The 18749-nt window shown below is 48.9% G+C and overlaps 1 protein-coding gene across 4 annotated transcripts in view; it reads right to left on the reverse strand.

Annotated features, from left to right (window-relative positions):
* Window positions 1-1982: 1982 nt before the first annotated feature.
* The window catches only part of COBL (cordon-bleu WH2 repeat protein), a 295152-nt gene continuing 278385 nt past the window's right edge, over window positions 1983-18749 (reverse strand). For all 4 annotated transcript variants that reach the window (XM_055347086.2, XM_031013210.3, XM_031013212.3 and 1 more), the window contains 5 exons: window positions 16590-16687; window positions 13486-15365; window positions 12289-12408; window positions 10853-11116; window positions 1983-3339 (listed from right to left, as the gene is read on the reverse strand). In XM_055347086.2, the coding sequence (XP_055203061.1) occupies window positions 3322-3339; window positions 10853-11116; window positions 12289-12408; window positions 13486-15365; window positions 16590-16687 (2380 nt within the window). In that variant the 3' untranslated portion in view covers window positions 1983-3321. The remainder of the gene's footprint in view (window positions 3340-10852; window positions 11117-12288; window positions 12409-13485; window positions 15366-16589; window positions 16688-18749) is intronic.

Raw genomic sequence — 18749 nt, forward strand, 5'->3', positions numbered from 1 at the left:
GGCCGGGCATGCGAGGGAGAGATTTTGTAGGTAACTAAAATTTGAGATCAGGAGCTTCAGTGAAAGGCTGCCCAGGGCTAAGTGTGGGGACTGTCAGCACAGAAAGGATAGTCTGACGCTACGCAGAGATGCCTAGAGCAGGAGGACATTACAGCACCAGTGTCCAAGAGGCAGTGTGGGATTCTCAGGCAGACTGAACATGCACCCGCCCTGTCTAGACCAGGGCAGGAGGCATGATCCAGGTCCTGCCTCAGGACGATCAGCAGGTTTCGGAAACTAGACCCATTGGGGAGGTTCTCCACAGCCTGGTGGGAGGCCTGGAAGGACCCACGTGGGCTCCCTTCTGGGTGTAATGTGTAATATAGAGGCAGGGAGAAAATGTGAAGTCCGGACCAGGCCAGATTCCCCCTGCTGCTTCCCCTCGGATATTCACCCTTTCATTGAACATTTACTGAATACCTCACCTGAGCCAGACAATAAAAATACCATAGGATTTATGACCTAAACTGGGACATTTTGGGAAGGAGAGAGAATGCCAGTAATAATATGCTGGGATAACCAACATGACCAGGACTTTTCCTGGGAACTTGGCCTGGAAAGTTCAGAGCTGCATGTTGCCCCGGCTCCTGGCTATAATCAGAAAGGCAGGTGTGAGCCCCAGAGGGGAAGGTAACGTGGGGGTCAGGCAGAGGGAACAGAGGCAGACGTGGGCGCAGAGGGAGCAGCAAGGAGGGCTTCACCTTGACTGTGACAGAGACACACAGAGGACTGCGTCTCGAGGACAGGGTTGGCACTTCTGGTCTAGCGAGTGGGCAGGGGTGGTGCTGACATCTCTGGCATGTTAATGCGACGGGGGCACACAGGAGCTCCCGGGTGCATTCAGGAACTTGTTGGTGGCTTGATGTTGATATGGGACATGGGGGTGGACACTGAGGCCGGGGACGTGGGATGCGGGTAGTGTCTGTGTGTGTAGGCAGTGTGGATCTAGGCACTAAGAGTCCTGTAGGTGAGTGGTTTAGACTTAACTCTGTAGGCAATCCAGAGTCACAGAAGCATGTTTCAACACTAAGAACATCACTGAGGTACTTAATCGTCTGGACCTTCAGTGTGCTCATCTGGAAGATGTTGCCTTCATACCACCTGGGCTCACTGAGAAGATGAACCAAGAATCATGAAACACTCTGCAAAAAGACCAAAGTAAGGCCAGAGGCTGTCATTATTCCATATTCCACACTTCAAAACCCAGGCTTCTGTGCAGCCTGCAGCTTGAGATACAGAAGGCAAGACAATTTCAAAAGTAGATTTAGCCTAAAGTGGGTCCCCTCCCCTCACAAGGAAAATGAACTAGGGAGGTGGGCACCCTCTCGTCCTTCCCGAGGCCCACCTCTGGGCCCCTTCTGTCTGCTGCCCCCTTGGTCTGGCCAGGGAGCAGGGCTGCTCTGAGAAGGGGAACATCATGCAGTATGTGAAGACCAGGGGCACAGGCCAGCAACATTGTATCTGCTCGACCTCCCATTCCTGACAATGGCCTCCTTGTGCCCCTAACACCCAGGCAGCGTCCTGCCCCCAGGGCCTTTGCACTCACTCTTCTCGCTGCCAGTCATGCGTCCATCCGGAGTTTGCTCCCTCACTTCCTTCAGGTTTTTACTCAACAGTCACCTTCTCACTGGGCCTTTCTTCATCCCCCCGTCTCCTTCATCCCACTTTCCCGATGGTTTTTCTTCTTTACACTTACCAGCGCCTAAATGTACTCAACATTTTGCTAACTTATATCACATCTATGGTCTGTCTCCTCCATAGTAACATAACATGAATTTCACAAGTGTGGGATTTTTGCCTGTTTGTCAGCTGCATGTAACCCAGGGAATGGAGGAGTGCGGGAGGGAGCCAGAAACGTGTGTTGGTTGAATAACTGAATCCGTCCTTCCCATTTTGGAAGAGGGGTATCCAAACCAACTGTAGTATGAAATTCACACAACAGCTAAGATTTGATTTTCTTTTATTTGTGGCACTAAAAGACAGATAGCTGTGATGAAGAGCAATTGGCTGGTAGCTCGTGCCTCACCAAGAGTTTAGCAATGTTAATCAGTGAATGCAGAACAGCTTCCATTCTACCTGAGGCCTAGATCTGAGATCGCTGTGAAACATTAAAGTGACCTCACCATACTTGTTTTCTCACTCAGATACACATTTTATTTCATCAACACATCTTGATTTCTATTACTTTTTTCAATATAACAAAATGTTTTAGAGATATATATGAAAAACTACTGCTGTAGTTAAACCTCATTATAAATATTGGTGACTGGGCACCATGTGAGAAGACCACGATATCATACAAAGGGAGCCAATGAGCTGTTGGACAAACGCGTCAAGGCTGAACCAAAATTGTGACGCTCTCAGCGCAACTTTGATCTGAACTCTTGACAGGTGGGCATCCAACATCCCTGCTCCTTGACCCTCTGCAGGATTCCAGAAGGCTCCCAGTGAAGTCACCAGGCTCCGTACACAGGCACCGTGGGGGAGGCCTATGTCACTTCATAGCCTGGGGAACGGCTGTCCATGTGGGGCACTGCCCATCTACTCCAGTGGTGGTGTGACCTCAGCCACCCGCCACCCTTGCAGGACTCGGGCATGCCCTGGCCACATGATCACGTAGGACTGTTTTCTGGGTGGTAATAGTTGATTTTTAAAAGCTTAGTTGGTCAGATCATGGACTGTGACCCTCTGTGAAGTGTTAGCCCCAAATATTTGAGGAAGAAGAATCCAGCAGTTTTACTACCTAACAAAGCCACCTTTGAAAAGCCTCCCAATTTTTTTTTTCTTACTACCAAAACACACAGCATCATGGAGCATATCACATTCAGATTGTTCCATCTGATTCATGTTTTTTCTAAAATTCAAAAGATCTTAAATCAGTAAGTGGTTTCATCCATCTGTATGTGGTAAAAGTCTCAAAGGTCCAAAATCAGTCTAAGGCATGATTCTTTTTACTTTGCCCATAAATATAATTAAGTGTGAGTGCTGGGCTCCAGCATTTATAGTCCCATTAACCTGCCAACAAGAATCGTTTATTAGCAACTTAAGATATTCAGAGGCAAAACACATTTCCTTGGCACATGAGCTGCGCAGCAACACAGCATCTTCTCCTTTCCTTTCAAGCCGTTATACAGGAACACACCGAAAACCAACTGTGCGCATTTTGGCCTGTAGACAAGAAAGTAACACCAAAACTTGATGTTCCTGGCTATGCAGACTCCTTGAGTGACGCCTGTGGGCATATTACAGGTGGGTTTCTGCAATTCTCTGGCCTCTGTTCATTCACACGAGCAAGGGCACCTGCAGGGAAGAGAGATTCACAGTTATTTGGTATCTGTCAATAAGCCCAGGATGCAGATCTTCTGGTGCTAGAGAGCTCTGTGCACAGCCACTCTTGCAATAGTACTCCTGGAACCCCCTTCCCAGTTCCTTTGACCTGCAGAAAGGAGGCTGTGATCAGGGCTGTCCTCACAGAACTTCTCACGCTCCAGCTTCCTCGTAAAGGCTGCCAGGGAAGGACAACTAGCAGGATGCAGAGGCCCGAGGTCAAGGGAACTGGGAGGTGGGCCCTGGAGTCCTGGTCCAGACAGAGGACACTGCCTCTTGGGCTGTGTGGGTACGCGTCTGAGGCCTTGCCCTCTGCTCAGGTGTGCCTGAGAGGATCGTGACTAACATTTGATGTGGGACGAGTTACCCTCTATAACTTCAGTTTCTTCATCTTTATATTGGAGACATACCCATAATAATGACAATAATAAATTGCTTGTTTGGTTAAGCTGATGTTTTAATGAGTGGACTTGTGTCACACCTTAAATGGTGTTTGGCACATGGTAAGCACACAGGAAGTATTCTAGGTACTTTCCATGTGGTGATGGTGGTTAATTGTGGTGGTGGTGGCAGTGGTAACGGTGGTGATGGTAATCGTGGTGGTGGTGATGGTGGTGGTTGTGGCAGTGGTGATGGTGGTGGTAACTGTGGTGGTGATGATGGTGGTGGTGGTGGTGGTGATGGTGGTGGTGATGCAGACCCTGCCCTGTGCATGCTCTCTCACGCATCCCTCGCATCAATCTTACAGATGAGGAAGTGAAGCCCCGAGGCCCAGAAGAACTGGGAGGATCGACACCACCCGGGTCTGTCTTGACACTGGGCGCACCTGCCCTTTTCCTGATGCTCCTCCATATCCCTCTCTTCTCTAGGTTCTCTCGGGCCCTCTTCCTGAACTCCCATGGTAGGGATTTAACATCTACTTCAAGCGTGTCCAACCCATGGCCTGGAACCACTTTAAATGTATCCCAATACAAATTCGTCAACTTTCTTAAAACATTATGAGGGTGGGCATAGTGGTTCACACCTGAAATCCCAGCACTTTGGGAGGCCAAGGCGGGCAGATCACCTGAGGTTGGGAGTTCGAAACCAGCCTGACCAACATGGAGAAATCCCGTCTCTACTAAAAATAAAAAATTAGCTGGGCATGATGGCACATGCCTGTAATGCCAGCTACTCAGAAGGCTGAGGCAAGAGAATAGCTTGAACCCAGGAGGTGGAGGTTGCATGAGCCGAGATCACACCACTGCACTCCAGCCTGGGCAACAAAAGAGAAACTCCATCTCAAAAAAAAAAAAAAAATATATATATATATATATATATATAAGATTTTTTTTGCAATTTTTTTAAGCTCACCAGCTATCATTCGTGTTTTTTATATGTGGTACAACACAATTTGTCTTCCAGTGTGGCCTAGGGAAGGCAAAAGATCAGACACCTCTGATCTACTTGTACAAACACAGTGCTCCACTTAGCCAGATGTTTCCTGAGGGCCCCACTTATTAATAGGGGGAGTGTTACAGTCTGAATGCTTGTGTGCTCCCAAATTCACATGCTGAAATCCCAGCGTCCAAGATGGTGGTATTAGGAGGTGGGACTCTGGAATTTGATGAGGTCATGGGGGTTGAACCTCATGAAGGGATTGGTGTCCTTATCAAGGAGGCACCAGGGAGCGTGTCTACCCTTCCATCACATGATACGATGGGCAAGACTCATGGAACTCGTGATGTGGAAGGGAAGGCAAGCATGCAACAAAAACCACACCAATTGCTAGAGAAATTAGAGCTGTGGTTTGCATTATGAAGGAAAAATTATGTGACGCTGTATTGGGAACCTAATCTAGACTGAGGGAGGCTTTCTGAAGATGTGAGGTTAATAAAGGAACAAAGGGATGAGTCAGGAATGAGCTGGTCAAATGTGGGGAACAGCTCTGGAGGAGTGGAGAACAGCATTTGCTGGCCCTGAGGATGGTCACTGTGGTAGGTGTGCTTCTCCCAGGAGGCTCCTCCCCGTTCTACCTGCAGAAGAGGCAGCTGACTCAGTAGAGCTGCAATAAGCAGAACAGTCACACGCAAAGAGTCTGCAAAGACAGAACTGACCCCTAGGCCTCAGAACAATTTCACATTAACCAAAGCACACCGCAGGTTTACATTACGAGCAACTAAACCCAGGGGTGATGCAATTGTATTGCGGGTCACATTCACATCCTGATAGAAATTGCTATTCCCTAGTCACAGCAACTTGGAGTTCTCTAATGCACATATGAGGACCTAGGGCTTAGATGAAAGGAGAGTTGCTGTGTTTTTTCTCTTTCCTGGTTTGGGGCCTCCTGTTACTGTCACATGTCTAATCATTTCTTACAAGGTCTGTGGTCAAGGCCAAGTGTCATGACGTGTGTGGCCCGCATCAATTAATTCCTGCCGTGGGAAAACAGGCACCTGAGGGCCCAGACAAGAGACTGGAACTCAGTTCAATGGGATGTTTCCCAAAGCAGCTAGGAGCTGATAAGGTGTCTGGGCCCAGCAGCAGCAGGACACACGGAAGGGCTGGGAGAAGTCACTTATGATGTCTGTGCCCCATTTTCGCACCTGTCAAAGGGGAGCTACGACCTTGACTTCCAGGAAGGTGTCGGGGTAGATGCTTGCCCCGCTGCCCTCCTGGGAGGAAAGATCCACAAGTCATCGGGATTAGCCTGTCCCAGCTTCTTTGGAAAAGTTCCTAAGGTCAGTAGCAGACCCCGCGCCCCCGCCCTCTTCCTCTGGCTGAGAGGTCCTGAGGGCACAGATGAAGCTTCTTTCGTCTATCACAAGCAGCTCCGACAGTGCCCGGACCCTAGTAGGTTCTCCGGAAATGCTTGTAGAATGAAGCACTAGACGTGAATGTTTTAAATATACATATGGATTAGGAGGGTACTTGTACATTCCAGGCCTTCTGAAATAATGCATTTAAAACAGATCGACAAAGACAGTCAGAGGCATACAGCTTTGCCTTTAATAAGAACGCAGGGCTGAGTGGAAGCAAGCCCTGAGTGTGGGGTGGGGGCAGATCTGAACACTGCCTTCAGGAGGAGTGGGTGTTCCACTGAGGAAGTGGGTACACATGCAGCCGAGCTGCAAATGCTCTTATTTGGAGCTGGAGGAGAAACACAGCTGGAAGTTTCTCTGGCAGCCACAAATACAGAGGCAGAGACATCATTGGATTCACACCGTGAAGGCAAACGTAATTTCAATTGCCTTGAAAAATGGCAACGTCACTGTTAAGGTAATTATTCCTCCTACATCAAATTTACCCTTTTGTATTTGATCATGGGCAGCTTACCGCCAATGTGAAATTTGTGTATTACAGGTTGGGTGACCAATCACCCAATTTGCCTGCGACTGTCCCAGAAAACCTTCCCAGCATAGCTGGGCACCCTCATTGAAAGGAGGAGGCTGCACTGCTAAGGGGAGGAGGAGCGCCTACAGATTCATGCACTGCCTTGCTGGGAAAGCCAAGGACACCCCTCCATTGCAGGATGTGCTCCCAGCAATGCTGTTCTGGAGCCGTTGCTGAACACCCAAAAGAAGACCCAGGAAACTCTACATCTACTGAGAACCTATGGAGAAACAACCAACACTGCACGCACTGGGAGCCCCTGAATTTATTGTATTTTCCTCAAGGTTAACATAGCTTTTAACATTTTACTTTTTAAAAAAAATTTCATTTATTATTTTTTAAAGAGAAAGGATCTTGCTTTGTCACCCAGGCTGATGCAAGCTCAGTGGTATGATCATAGCTCACTACAGCCTTGAACTCCTGAGCTCAAACAATCCTCCTACCTTCACCTCCCAAGGAGCTGGGACTACAGGCCCGTGCCACCACACCTGGCTCATTTCTGTATTTTGTAGAGATGGGGGTCTTGTTATGTTGCCCAGACTGGTCTCAAACTCCTGGCCTCAAGCAATCCTCTTGCCTCAGCCTCCCAAAGTGCTGGGATTACAGCTGTGAGCCACTATGCCCAGCCAGCATAGCTTTAAAAGTCCAAAAGGTGAAATAAAACTAAATCATAAGAGGCAAAGTCCATATAATTTGATGTTCGCATGCCATAATATACACAAAAATGTATTTGCTATGAAGACAATATAACCTCCAGGATCCATGCATAGCAGAAAAGTGCCATCTAACCAGGCTTATTAGAAAAATTGTAATTCATTTCCCAAATCGCAAATGTCTCCTGTGACCACAGGTCTACTTTCAACACAAATGAGTAGACAGGGCAAACTTCTAGGAAATGCAGTTGGTTAATGCCTTCAAAAGAATGAATCATTGGTCCAGGTGAGGCCACCTTGGCCCCCTGCACCTGAGTCTCCCTGATGAATGCTGAACAGAGGCCAGGAGGGCAGGTCCATCACCCAATTCCTGCCCTCCTAGGGCGGGCTTTCTTCAGATTTGTTGTGGTTCTGTGATAAAGCGTCAAGTGTAGGAAGGCTCTGGGATCACCAAGCATGGTAGTGATAATGAGACCGAGGGGAACGTGGTTTCCAGCGTAGGACTCAGCCAAGGAACTCAGGGCCCAGCTTTCAGCCCAGGAGCATCTTGTAAACGGCTCGGGGCATCAAAACCTCAGAAATGCCACATAAATATTAATTGCCTAGAACTTTCCAGGGTGGATAAGGCAGGCCACACGACTCAGACTAATCCAAGAAACAATCAAAACCTAGACTTTTGAATGCCCTTTGAAGCAGCTGACAGATGGCTGAGACTGTGCGAGAAACACAAGCCCGGCTCCCGCCCTGGCCAGCACTTTACAGCCACGGTGACCTTTCCTCCAAGCATGCCTGGGCCTCGCACGGCACCAACGCCCACGGCTTCATCCAGGCCCGGCCTCTCTCTCTCCGTGGCCTGTGCATTTCTCCCCACTTTCTTTCTCACAGCACAACTTCCTCTGTTCTTTCGGGCTAGTCAAAACTTATTTTTTTTTTTTCCTTTCTGTAAGGCAGAGGAACGCATTCTCAGAGGCCAAAAGTCCTAGTGCTATTATCTCCTCCGCTTGCTGGTTGTGGACCTCGGGCCAGCTTTCAGCATCTCTGGGCCCCAGGCCCTTCATGACTCTGCACAAGATGGAGAGGGTAAAAGAAAAAGATGCAGAAACCAGTCACTGAGATGACTTTTATAAAGCAGTGAGTACAAGAGTGTGGTCATGGCCTTCACAGGATCCCAGTCGGTGCAATTCAAAATGCATGAAAGGCTCAAATGAGATAGACAATCGTCTCCAACCTTAATGTAAAGTCACTTGGATAGCAATGGAAAATTGCAGATTCCTAGGCTGAAAAATGTGATTCAAGATACAGATGTCCTATGGACCTACATTGAGAAACAGCTTTAGAAGCTCAGAAACGTACCCTGGGATCAGTAGAGTGACAGAGCTGATCCCAATAGCACTGCTTCAGACTCCTCCAGAGAGCCTTCCGATGATCAGCTCTTGAAATCGGTGGCTGTCGTGTGTGGGGCAGACAGGATGCCTCGGAGCTGCACTTCAAGAGCCATCTTCAACAGAATTTGTGCTCATTTTTATGACCCCTATTTAGCCATTCACCCCAATTTCTTCACTTTTCCCTCATTTTACATAAGTACATACATTCATCAACACATCAATTCCACAGGAATAAAAAAGCATAAAGAAAACCAAAGAGCCTTAAGTAATTTTTAATTGCCCCCTATCCTGAGAAGATGGCATAAAACTTGCCACATCCCTTGCCATCTGGGTAAGGAGATTTTTCTCCCCAGCATCCATGGGTGGGCTGTGCATTCAATGATGACTGGCTAGCATCTTTGCTGGCTGATGTCTCAGGGTCACATCACACAGCTATGAATGCCTCACCCTCACACCGGGACAAGCTCTGGGGAGCTGACCCAAGAGCCATCAAAAATGGCCCCTGGGGAGGGAGCTCAGAGAGCCACCGAATCAGTGGGTGCTCAGGCTGTTCTTGCACAGGGAAACAAAGTTGTGACCTCTGGGTGTCCACAGGGACCCATCCCTCCAGGCAGTGCCTTTCACAGCAAGGCTGCCTGCCGGGTGTGGGGCCTCCTCCATTCTCAGTGCCCCGAGGCTTCTGAGTGGGAGATCTGGAGAGCTATCTCCCTTCTCCATTGTGCCAGCAGTCCTACATGAGAGTAGCTTACCCAGCGTCTCCTGGGTTACCTGTTCTCTACGGAGCACACAGCTTGTGACCTGGGGATGAGCACTTCTTGTGCCCAAACTGATCCGTGTCTAAGTCCAGGCCCTGTGTGACCAAGCCAAGTGACTCACTCCTCTGAGCCTGGCCCACTTTATGTAGAAAGTGAGGATAATCTTTAGCACCGAATGCTTGGGTACAAGTGAAAACATAAGCTTAGGATCTGGAAATAATCACTCAGAAAATAAAATCTTTGTCGGGCGCGGTGGCTCACGCCTGTAATCCCAGCATTTTGGGAGGCCGAGGCAGGCAGATCATGAGGTCAGGAGATCGAGACCATCCTGGCTAACACAGTGAAAACTCCATCTCTACTAAAACCACAAAAAATTAGCCAGGCGTGGTGGCGGGCGCCTGTAGTCCCAGCTACTCAGGAGGCTGAGGCAGGAGAATGGCATGAACCCGGGAGGCGGAGCTTGCAGTGAGCCGAGATTGCGTCACTGCACTCCAACCTGGGCGACAGAGTGAGACTCCGTCTCACATAAATAAATAAATAAATAAAATAAAATAAAATAAAATAAAATAAAATCTTTTTCCAACCTCCCAATTATTAGCATAACTCCCCACACCCACTAGGAATGGGCAGGGACGGAGGGTCAATCCATTTACTGAATCATGTCAGAACTGAAACACGTCTCAGAAGCCATCTGGCCCAAGCAGCCCTTTAATCTAGGAATTCCATTGCAGGGGCCAGGTGGGCAGTAATGTGCAGACCAGCACAAGACCAAAATGGAGAAGCCGGGGAAATCCAGAAAGTGCATGCTCTGCCCAAGGGACTTCAGATTCCATAACTGTCCAACATTAGGCTGGAACGCAACATTAGGCTGGAACGCAAGCATGCGTGAATGAATGAATGAATGAATAAGGCTGGCGGCTTCCGTGCCAGCTGAGGGCCATGAGTTTGTGATGTGTGCTCTGTGGGGCCCCAAATGGATGATCTTCCATCCTCTCCATGGACCAGTAGAAACTGTGGGTTAGGGTGGGACTGAGCTTGGGTTACAGTGGGGTTTAGATTCCACCTGTCACCATCACCAAGGAGCTGAGGACTGGAGCCGGCACCTACCATACAGGAGGCTGACTTTCTCACCTGTGGACTGGAGCCTTCATCTGCCACTCTGGTCAGTACATGTGAGAGACACAGTGACGCCGGCTCTCTACCACCCCACTCCCATGCGACCGCCTCGCGGCTCCTGCCCACAGGCAAGCGTGTCCCTGGATCTACGCTGCACCTCCAACCCTCTGGCCCCATAGAAATGCGCACACACAGTCGCCATCACCTTTCTCAGTCTCGCAGCCCCTGTGCCGGAGCGGATGGCGTCCATCAAGGCTTGCCTTGCATCTGCGGTGTTGCTGAGGGTGCCCGTGCTGAACCTGGAGGCCGTCCTTGGTGCAGAGAGAGCCTGGGAGGGTGGAGGGGGTGGTGCGGGAACGGCTGGTGGGGGCAGAAGACCAAGGTCTTCTAGCAGAGGACTTTCCGAGCCCTGTGCAGAGAGTGCGGCATCTCGGAAGCTCTGGAGCTCCTCAGAGGCAGAGGATGCCACCTGGCAATGAGATGATTAAATGACTGCCATAGAGTGAATGTCTCCCAAAATTCAGCTGTGAAATCCCAACGCCCAAGGTAGTGGCATGAGGAGATGAGGATTAGGGGTGACTAGGTCATGAGGTGGAGCCCTCATGAATGGGATTAGTGCTCTTATACAAAAAAGGCTCCAGGGAGCTCTCTCACCTCTGCTACTATATGAGGATGCAGAGAGAAGGCACTGTCTATGAACCAGAATGTGGGCCCTCACAAGATACTGAATCTGCTGGTGCCTTGATCTTAGACTTTGAGCATCCAGAACTGTGAGCAATAAAATTCTGTCATTTATAAGCCACCCAGTCTGTCAGATTCTGGTATAGCAGCCCAAACAGACTAAGGCGGTGACACTGTCCCCAGAGGTTCTGAGAGAGCAGCACACAGCTGATTATCTTACCCTTGGACCTGAGACAGTTCTTTTGCAATAAGCCCAGGAAGTTTGTCCACTCCACGGCCGAGACATCTGCCCCCATGCTCTGTTGGCAGCCAAGTAACTGATCCCAGAGACTAGAAGTTGGCAGTCCTGCCTTACTGAGAACTCTCTGACCTCATGACTTTTCTTGGCATATAAGAATAGACATAGAGGCTGGACACATATATCCAACCCATTACTGGGGGCAAGACATGCACTCAGAACCTAATGAGTAATGTACAAATCACATTGCTCCTCAATTTCTGTGCATGGAAACTAAGACGAGACCATTCTGCCCTAAACTCAAGTCCATACTGGCTCCCAAGGATGTGCAAAAACCAGCGCTATATTCATGCAACAACTTTTTTCCAGGTGTGCAGTGGCTTCAGTTCTGGTTGTCCAGTTAGTGAAGCCTGGAAACCACCCCAGGTGTCCAAGTGAATTTGGAAAAGTGCTCAGTTCTAGGCACAGGACGGAACTGTGCTTCAGCAAAGGCTGAGAGAGTGTCTGGAAGCTCTTGCTGCTCCTTGCCATGGCTGCCCCAGGCTCTTGGAGCAGGGTGTCCACCCCAGTGTCTCACGCAGGCTGGGATGGCCACTCTAAAGACAGATGGTTCCCCATCCAATCGGAAGAACAGAAGCTTCTGCAGCCACCACCTAAGTGCCTCGGAAGAAGGGGTGGGTGGGTTTGAGTCCTGGCGCCATGGAAGGCCCTTCACCTCTTACCTTCCTTAGGCTGCAGGTGCCGCTGTGCCCGCGGATAGCTGCCAGCAGTGCAGATCGTTCGCCCTCTGCCTCCGCGTAGGACAGTTTCGCTGGCCTGCCCTCCCCGGTGTGTTCTGCCGTCTAGAATATTAACAGTGTCACACATTTCACTGAGAACATGGAGAAATGTGAACTGTAAGGCAGCTCATGAGAAAACCCACTCATGGGCCAGGCACGGTGGCTCATGCCTGTAATCCCATCTACTCGGGAGGCTGTGGCACGAGAATTGTTTGAACCCGGGAGGCAGAGGTTGCAGTGAGCCAAGACCGTGCCACTGCACTCCAGCCTGGGCCACAGAGTGAGACTCCGTCTCAGGAAAAAAAAGAAAGAAAATCCACTCATGTCAGCCGAGGCCTATAGGGTCAGTTTTACACCTCTGTCTATGAGAAGGCACACATAAGAATCAAAGGGTACGCAGTTTCAAACAACTGCCTCTTAATGGCAGACCATTCCTGCTATTCATCCTAGTGTTCCAGAGCTGATGTGTGTGTTTACATCTTGCAGACCCAGAAGACAATCCATGGCCCCCACTAGCTAGTGCCTGACCTTGGATGAGGCCCCTTGGCCTCACTGTGCCTCAGTTTCCTCATCTGCAAAATGGAAGAAATATCTCCTTATTATCAGCATTGGTGTAGCATGCAAATGAGATAATACTTGTGGTGTGTTAAGTGCCTAGACAATGGGCAAGGCGTGTCCTAAAATTACTCCTGTGTTACTGAAGAATGACAGTTCGCTGCTGCTACAAATGCATATGGGAAAGAAGTGGCCCTGCCTGAATTTTCTCCCTTGTTCCATTGTTCAAGGATGACCATATGGATGGGCCTGCCCCTGGCCCCTCCATTCCTCTGGCCCTGTGGATGGACATCACTGGCTGTTACCTTTCCCACAGGGCAGCCAGGGGCCTGAAGTCAGTGTGGACTAGCCTCACACCCATCCATTTTGTCCCTTTAATAGTTCAGTACAAATATCTGGAGGCAGTATGATGGGAATTCTAGTTAAAATGAAACCTGTGTGGTAAGCCTCACTGTTATCCTAATCCCATCACTCTCTCTCCTCCGCTTTATTCTGAGACTCTGAGACCAGTGCACTGAAGTGGGCAGGTGTGGAAGGCCTGCCCAAGACCTCTCTGCAGCCTGCCCCGGAAGCCGCCATCCTCACCTTGCGTAGTCTGTCCTTCCCTCCTGCAGAGTGGATGGCTTCCATCAGGACAGAGTGCAGGGATGTGTCTTTTGGGACTGGTCTCTGGACAACAGGTTTGAATTTTTTCTTCGGCCCAAAAATGCTGGGTGGCCAAATACTGTCTGTTTCATTTCCATCTGTAGAGAACACACTGGGCTTTTCCTCTCTTTCTAGGAGAATGTGGCTTTCTGTGCCAGACCCTCCTGGAGGGTGGGAAGGCTCGCCGTGGCCCGGGGCGCGCACAGAGCCATTGGCCAGCTCCCTGCTGCAGGCCTGAGTGTCAGATGTGTGTGGAGGGGGTGGGTCTGTACCATCAGGTGCGTGTCTGGGCTCAGATGCTGAGCTGGCCTTCTGGCTACTTGTGCTTTGCTTTCCACTGAAACCACAGCTCTGTCCCACAGAAACACGATCCCTCTGGGAAGACTGAACCAGTGAGAAACAGGAGCTTCTGTGGATAGCAGCAGGTCTGTCCTGAGTAGACAACTTCCTGTGTGGGCCAATGACCTCCCCCCTAGGAAGGGCTCCCACTGCCAAATCTTCCCCGTGGTTGTTGGGAGGAGTGACACAGGGCCACTGGGCACCATCCTTCCATCCTTGTGTCTCTGAGTGTGAGCTGGATGTCCTGTCATCTTTCACAGTAACAGGTGGTGCAGCCAGCACTGGCGCCCTGCCTGCATTACCCTTCTCGGCATGACCGTGTGGCCTCACCACATCAGCATGGACTTTTGGGGCTCCTATGCGCTTGGCAATGGCAGAGGCCACATACTGGCTGGACGTTCTTCTCTGAGGCTTGAGAAATGTGACTTCTGTGGTGTGAGCTGCTGGCACCCTCACGTGACCCATGCCCACGGTGGGGGGCTGGTTTCTCCCCTCCCCTAGGGGGTTCCGGCCCTCATGGTGGGCAGACTTCTGCTGGGGTGATATTGGTTTGGGGTCTGCTTGGAGTCTGCTCTCTGGATGCTGCGTCTGCGTGGGCACAGGGGTGGAGGGGGGTCCCCTGGCAGAGCTCTCTGAGGGTCGGCCCAGGTGTTTTTCCACAGAGTTGCACCTCCAGAACTCTTTGACTTTCCCAATGGGCTGAGATTCTGCTTCAGGCACAGAAGAAGACAGGGAAATGATCCTGATGCTGGTGGCGTGAGGACTCACCAAGTTCCCCAGCTCGTCAATCTTAATGGCTCCAGTGGAGAGGGACACATCTCTGTCGTAACATCGCATCTCTGACTTTGGAGGAATGATTTTATATGTTGTGAGGCCGTGCTTAAGTCTGTAGCTTTTCCCTGGGTTTTGGCCTCGTTGGTGCCATGATGTTGGTGCCAAGGCAGCGTTTTTATCGTTGCTGTCCTTTTCATTCACCGGTTGGGAATTCACTCTCTCTGTGGCTTGAGTCCTCTCCCCGTCAGCACAGCCATACACTTTGTCTTTCACTTTTGCATTTAGGTTGTCTGTGTGAAGATTCGAAGCAAAAGAAGTCACCCTGGGCGCCGTTTCCATTAGATTCCCATCTTTAGAGATGTTGGATAAGGCCACATGGATTCCTTTTCCGATGTCACGGGAAGCGGGGTGCAGGGCAGGTACTTCCTCCCTTGCCTTTTCATGGGGCTGGCTGTGCTCAGCTTGAAGTGGCGCCAGGGAGGCTCTCCTGCTGGCAACACCCTCCGAGTCGAAAGACCCAGCATTGTTGTTTCTATTGGAAAACAACCCCGAATCCACAGGATCATCTGAAACTTCCCCTATGAATGTTACTGGGATTGCATCTGTGTCGCCGTGAGGGATCATGGCATCCTGTGGGCAGTGGTTGGATGCACCATGGATGGAGCTGGTGAGGGAGCTGGTGTCTGTTTCATAGCTGTCTTCCATTTCTGCAAAGAGGGACAAACACAAATCACAGATGTTTCCCACACCAATTACTTAGTGTAATTGCAGCCATGACTTTGATTTCCCTGAGGTTACTTTTGAATACATTATTTACATACGTTTTAAAATGTTATTTGGGTTTGTAATCTACATAATATGCATGGGGCCAGAATCTCAACGTTCCTTACTCAACACAGCTGTTTGCAGATCCATGATGTTTCAAGGCAAGGTATTCAGTTACAATGTGCTGCCAACATCCTTCACTTAAAATAACTGATTTGTAGATCCAAGCCTCTGGAAAAACTGTCTCAACACAGAAACATGAAAATGAGTTTTGAGTTTTGACCTCCATGTTTCTCATGTCCACTAGAAGCACAACAAAATCCAGAGGACCACGGGCTCTAGCTTTAACTTCTTAAGGAAGCAGATGACTAAATCTTGAGTATCTCAGAATTACCATGGCTCTTCCAAGCAGCAAATGATGCAATGGTCATGGGGTCAGAACCTGCGGGGCACACTATGGCTGATTCAAATTTTTAGCTCTGTCAACTATACATTCTCAGGACAGGAAACTGAAAAGTGAGTCAGACAAAAACTACTCGTCAGTTTTGCAGTCTGTTATCTTCTCTCTCTCTAAGGCATGATAAATATCTAATTTTTAGTTTATTTTCAACGTGTGCATTGGAGAAAATAACATAGCTGCTTTGTTTGAAAGATTCCCTAGCTGTTTACTGCAACTATTTGCCATCTGCTTTGGCCTTCCAGTATTATTTCCCCAAAATATATCAATATAATAGCAGTGCCATGAGATGCTCCATTATAAATGGCTTCATTGTGGTCAAAAGGCTGAGTATTTCTCATTGAGAGATATGCCATATATTAACAAATTAAGAGAAGTCTTAATGAGGAAATCTGTTTATTTTTTGCGCCACCCTTTTTATTCTCTAACATGTGTGGCATACTTTTTAATGCACTGAATTAGTATTATTCAGAGCACACTGTAAGCAGCTGTCTGGATGTTTCCAGGTACTGCTTGGCAGCCCAGATAAAAAGCAGTCTACCGGAAACCTGTGTGTGCCTCACATCCAGACTTTCACCAAACTGACCTGGAATTCCTTCTGAAGGCTGTTTCCTCACATAGATACATCAAAGTATGCTCAGAGGAAGTTACTGTTGGCACCTACTTTCATGCAGCATAATATCAGAGTAGCAGATCAGGTGGTTCTTACCTTCCAGGTCTTCATCAAGTTCTGCAAGGGTTTTATGGAACTCTCCAGCAATTAATAGGTCTTCTTCATCATTTGAGGCTGTGGCAGCTTTTTCAGTTCTAGGGAAGACCAAAGAGAAAGGAGCACTCATTTCTCTTACTATTGATTTAATGTACTCCTTTCCAGGAATATCTGAGGATAGAACAGCTCATACTCAAATTCAAGCAGTCACATACTCACTGTACTGCTGTTGTCCTCAGAACTACGGAGACGCAGATTGTTCATGGGTGTGCGTATCCCCTGTGTGTGTGCACAGGTATGTGTGGGATGTGTGTAGCGTGTGTGCTTGTGTGGAGTATATGTCTTGTATGTGGTGGACATGTGATATATGGTGTGTGTGTGGGGCCCCAAAGTGTTACAGTAACCAAACCACACACAGCTTTCATTCACTCTGCAGACTGAAGTCACAGTCCACTGCACAAAAGACAGTTCACGTGATCCAGGATTTGCTTGCATCTCTGCCTTGCGCTACAGCAGTCCCCTGCACCTGGCACCTGGCAAGAAGGAGTGAAGCCATCTGGAGGCCAAGCATGTGCACGTGGCTGGAGGCTGGTCCACCTCACCTCAACACTGCACAGCCCGGCTGTTCCTTGGCACTTGGGGATTTGAGTGCAGCGTCATTCAAGGTCCCAGTGATAAAGGCTACATACCTCTGGTGCAGGATCTGCCTGCTGTTAGGAGGTCCGTGGGGAGGGTTGTGCAGGGCTGCATGGGGGAGTGTTCCCAGAAGTCCCACCAACTTCATAAGCTCAGCCTCCATCTGTGTCCACCCTAGCAGTGGCCCACCCTGCCAGACTCAGAAAACGAGAAATTTCACTCCTCTACTATAAATGACTTTTACAGACTCTATGTTTACTTTGGCTTAATTCCTACCCTTGGTGGGTGACAGGGAGCCTGATAATGCCACTTGCAGGGGCAGGGCTTGGGGGCCTGATAATGCCACTTGAAGAGCTGTACTCCCTAGAATCTTGAACTGGGACATAAAGACAATAAGGATGGCCAAAAAACCTCACAGCAACAGTAACAGGAGTAACTGCTCCACCCTTGACTCCACAAGACCCTTTCCAAGGGCCTCCTCTCAGACTTAACAGGAGGAAGTTCCTAGCAGTGTGAGGCCTATCTGCATGCCTTTGTGCCAGCCCCCGAACAGAGCTCTTTTGCGTAAATTATCTTATTATAACCCTCACAGTTTTTCAGGCAGGTAGTGTTGTTGTCACTGTTGTACAGAGATGAAACTATGTACAGAGAGACTACAGAGCTGCCCAGGTCACACTGGCATCCGGAACCAGGCCTGCCTGCCCCCGAAGCCCAAGAAGGACCAGCTGCATCTGGGGCCACAACACATAATAATGTGGCCCCTGTGGCACGGGGCATCCAGGAAGATGTCAACCCGTCTGCTCAGAGAGCGGGATCTGGCTTTATTTGCGTCACAGGGACAATGGCATCTGTGAGACAACTGCTGCCAAAACAATTTAAAAACTGTCTTTGCAAGGGCTCTTGCCTCTATTTTCCTATTGTGCAGAAAACACAGAGACATGTCTATGGCAATTGTCTATCTTCAGTGAAAGCTGAAGGTTTGTTTTCCGCTGATTGTTAAAAATTGAGGACCAATTTCCATCACTGCTAATCAGGCCCAGATAATGATGCATGAAATAAGCTTTGCACAATCCTCACGTAGCAAAGTTTTTATTCTGATAAATGAGTCTTTCTTATTTGGTGACTATGTCCATTTGGGAGCCAGGAAGTGGCTTCCAGATTAGTCTCAGCTAATGTCCTCTGACAAGCTACACAAAGGGGGCTGGTTGGAGATGTGTGTGCATGTGGACCCATTAATAAGGACCACAAGAGGTGCATGACTGTCTTCCCTATTGCTTTTGCCATGGACTTTAATTATTTGAATGCACTTTACTAAAGTTGTGCTTTTCTCTTTCATGGAATGAGACGGTTTAAATACATTTAAATTTTTAATAAAATATATGGCAGAGAAAAATGGAAATTGCCATATAAAAGAGCAATCTGAAATGGAAAACAGATTTAAATACTTGGAAAGATGGAAAACTTTTTAAATGCTTGCTCTTAGTTTAGGATGCTTAAAGCCCAGCCAAACAAAATTACAGACAT

The sequence above is a fragment of the Gorilla gorilla genome, chromosome 6, assembly GCF_029281585.2.
Source record: "Gorilla gorilla gorilla isolate KB3781 chromosome 6, NHGRI_mGorGor1-v2.1_pri, whole genome shotgun sequence".
Classification (NCBI taxonomy): Eukaryota; Metazoa; Chordata; class Mammalia; order Primates; family Hominidae; genus Gorilla; species Gorilla gorilla.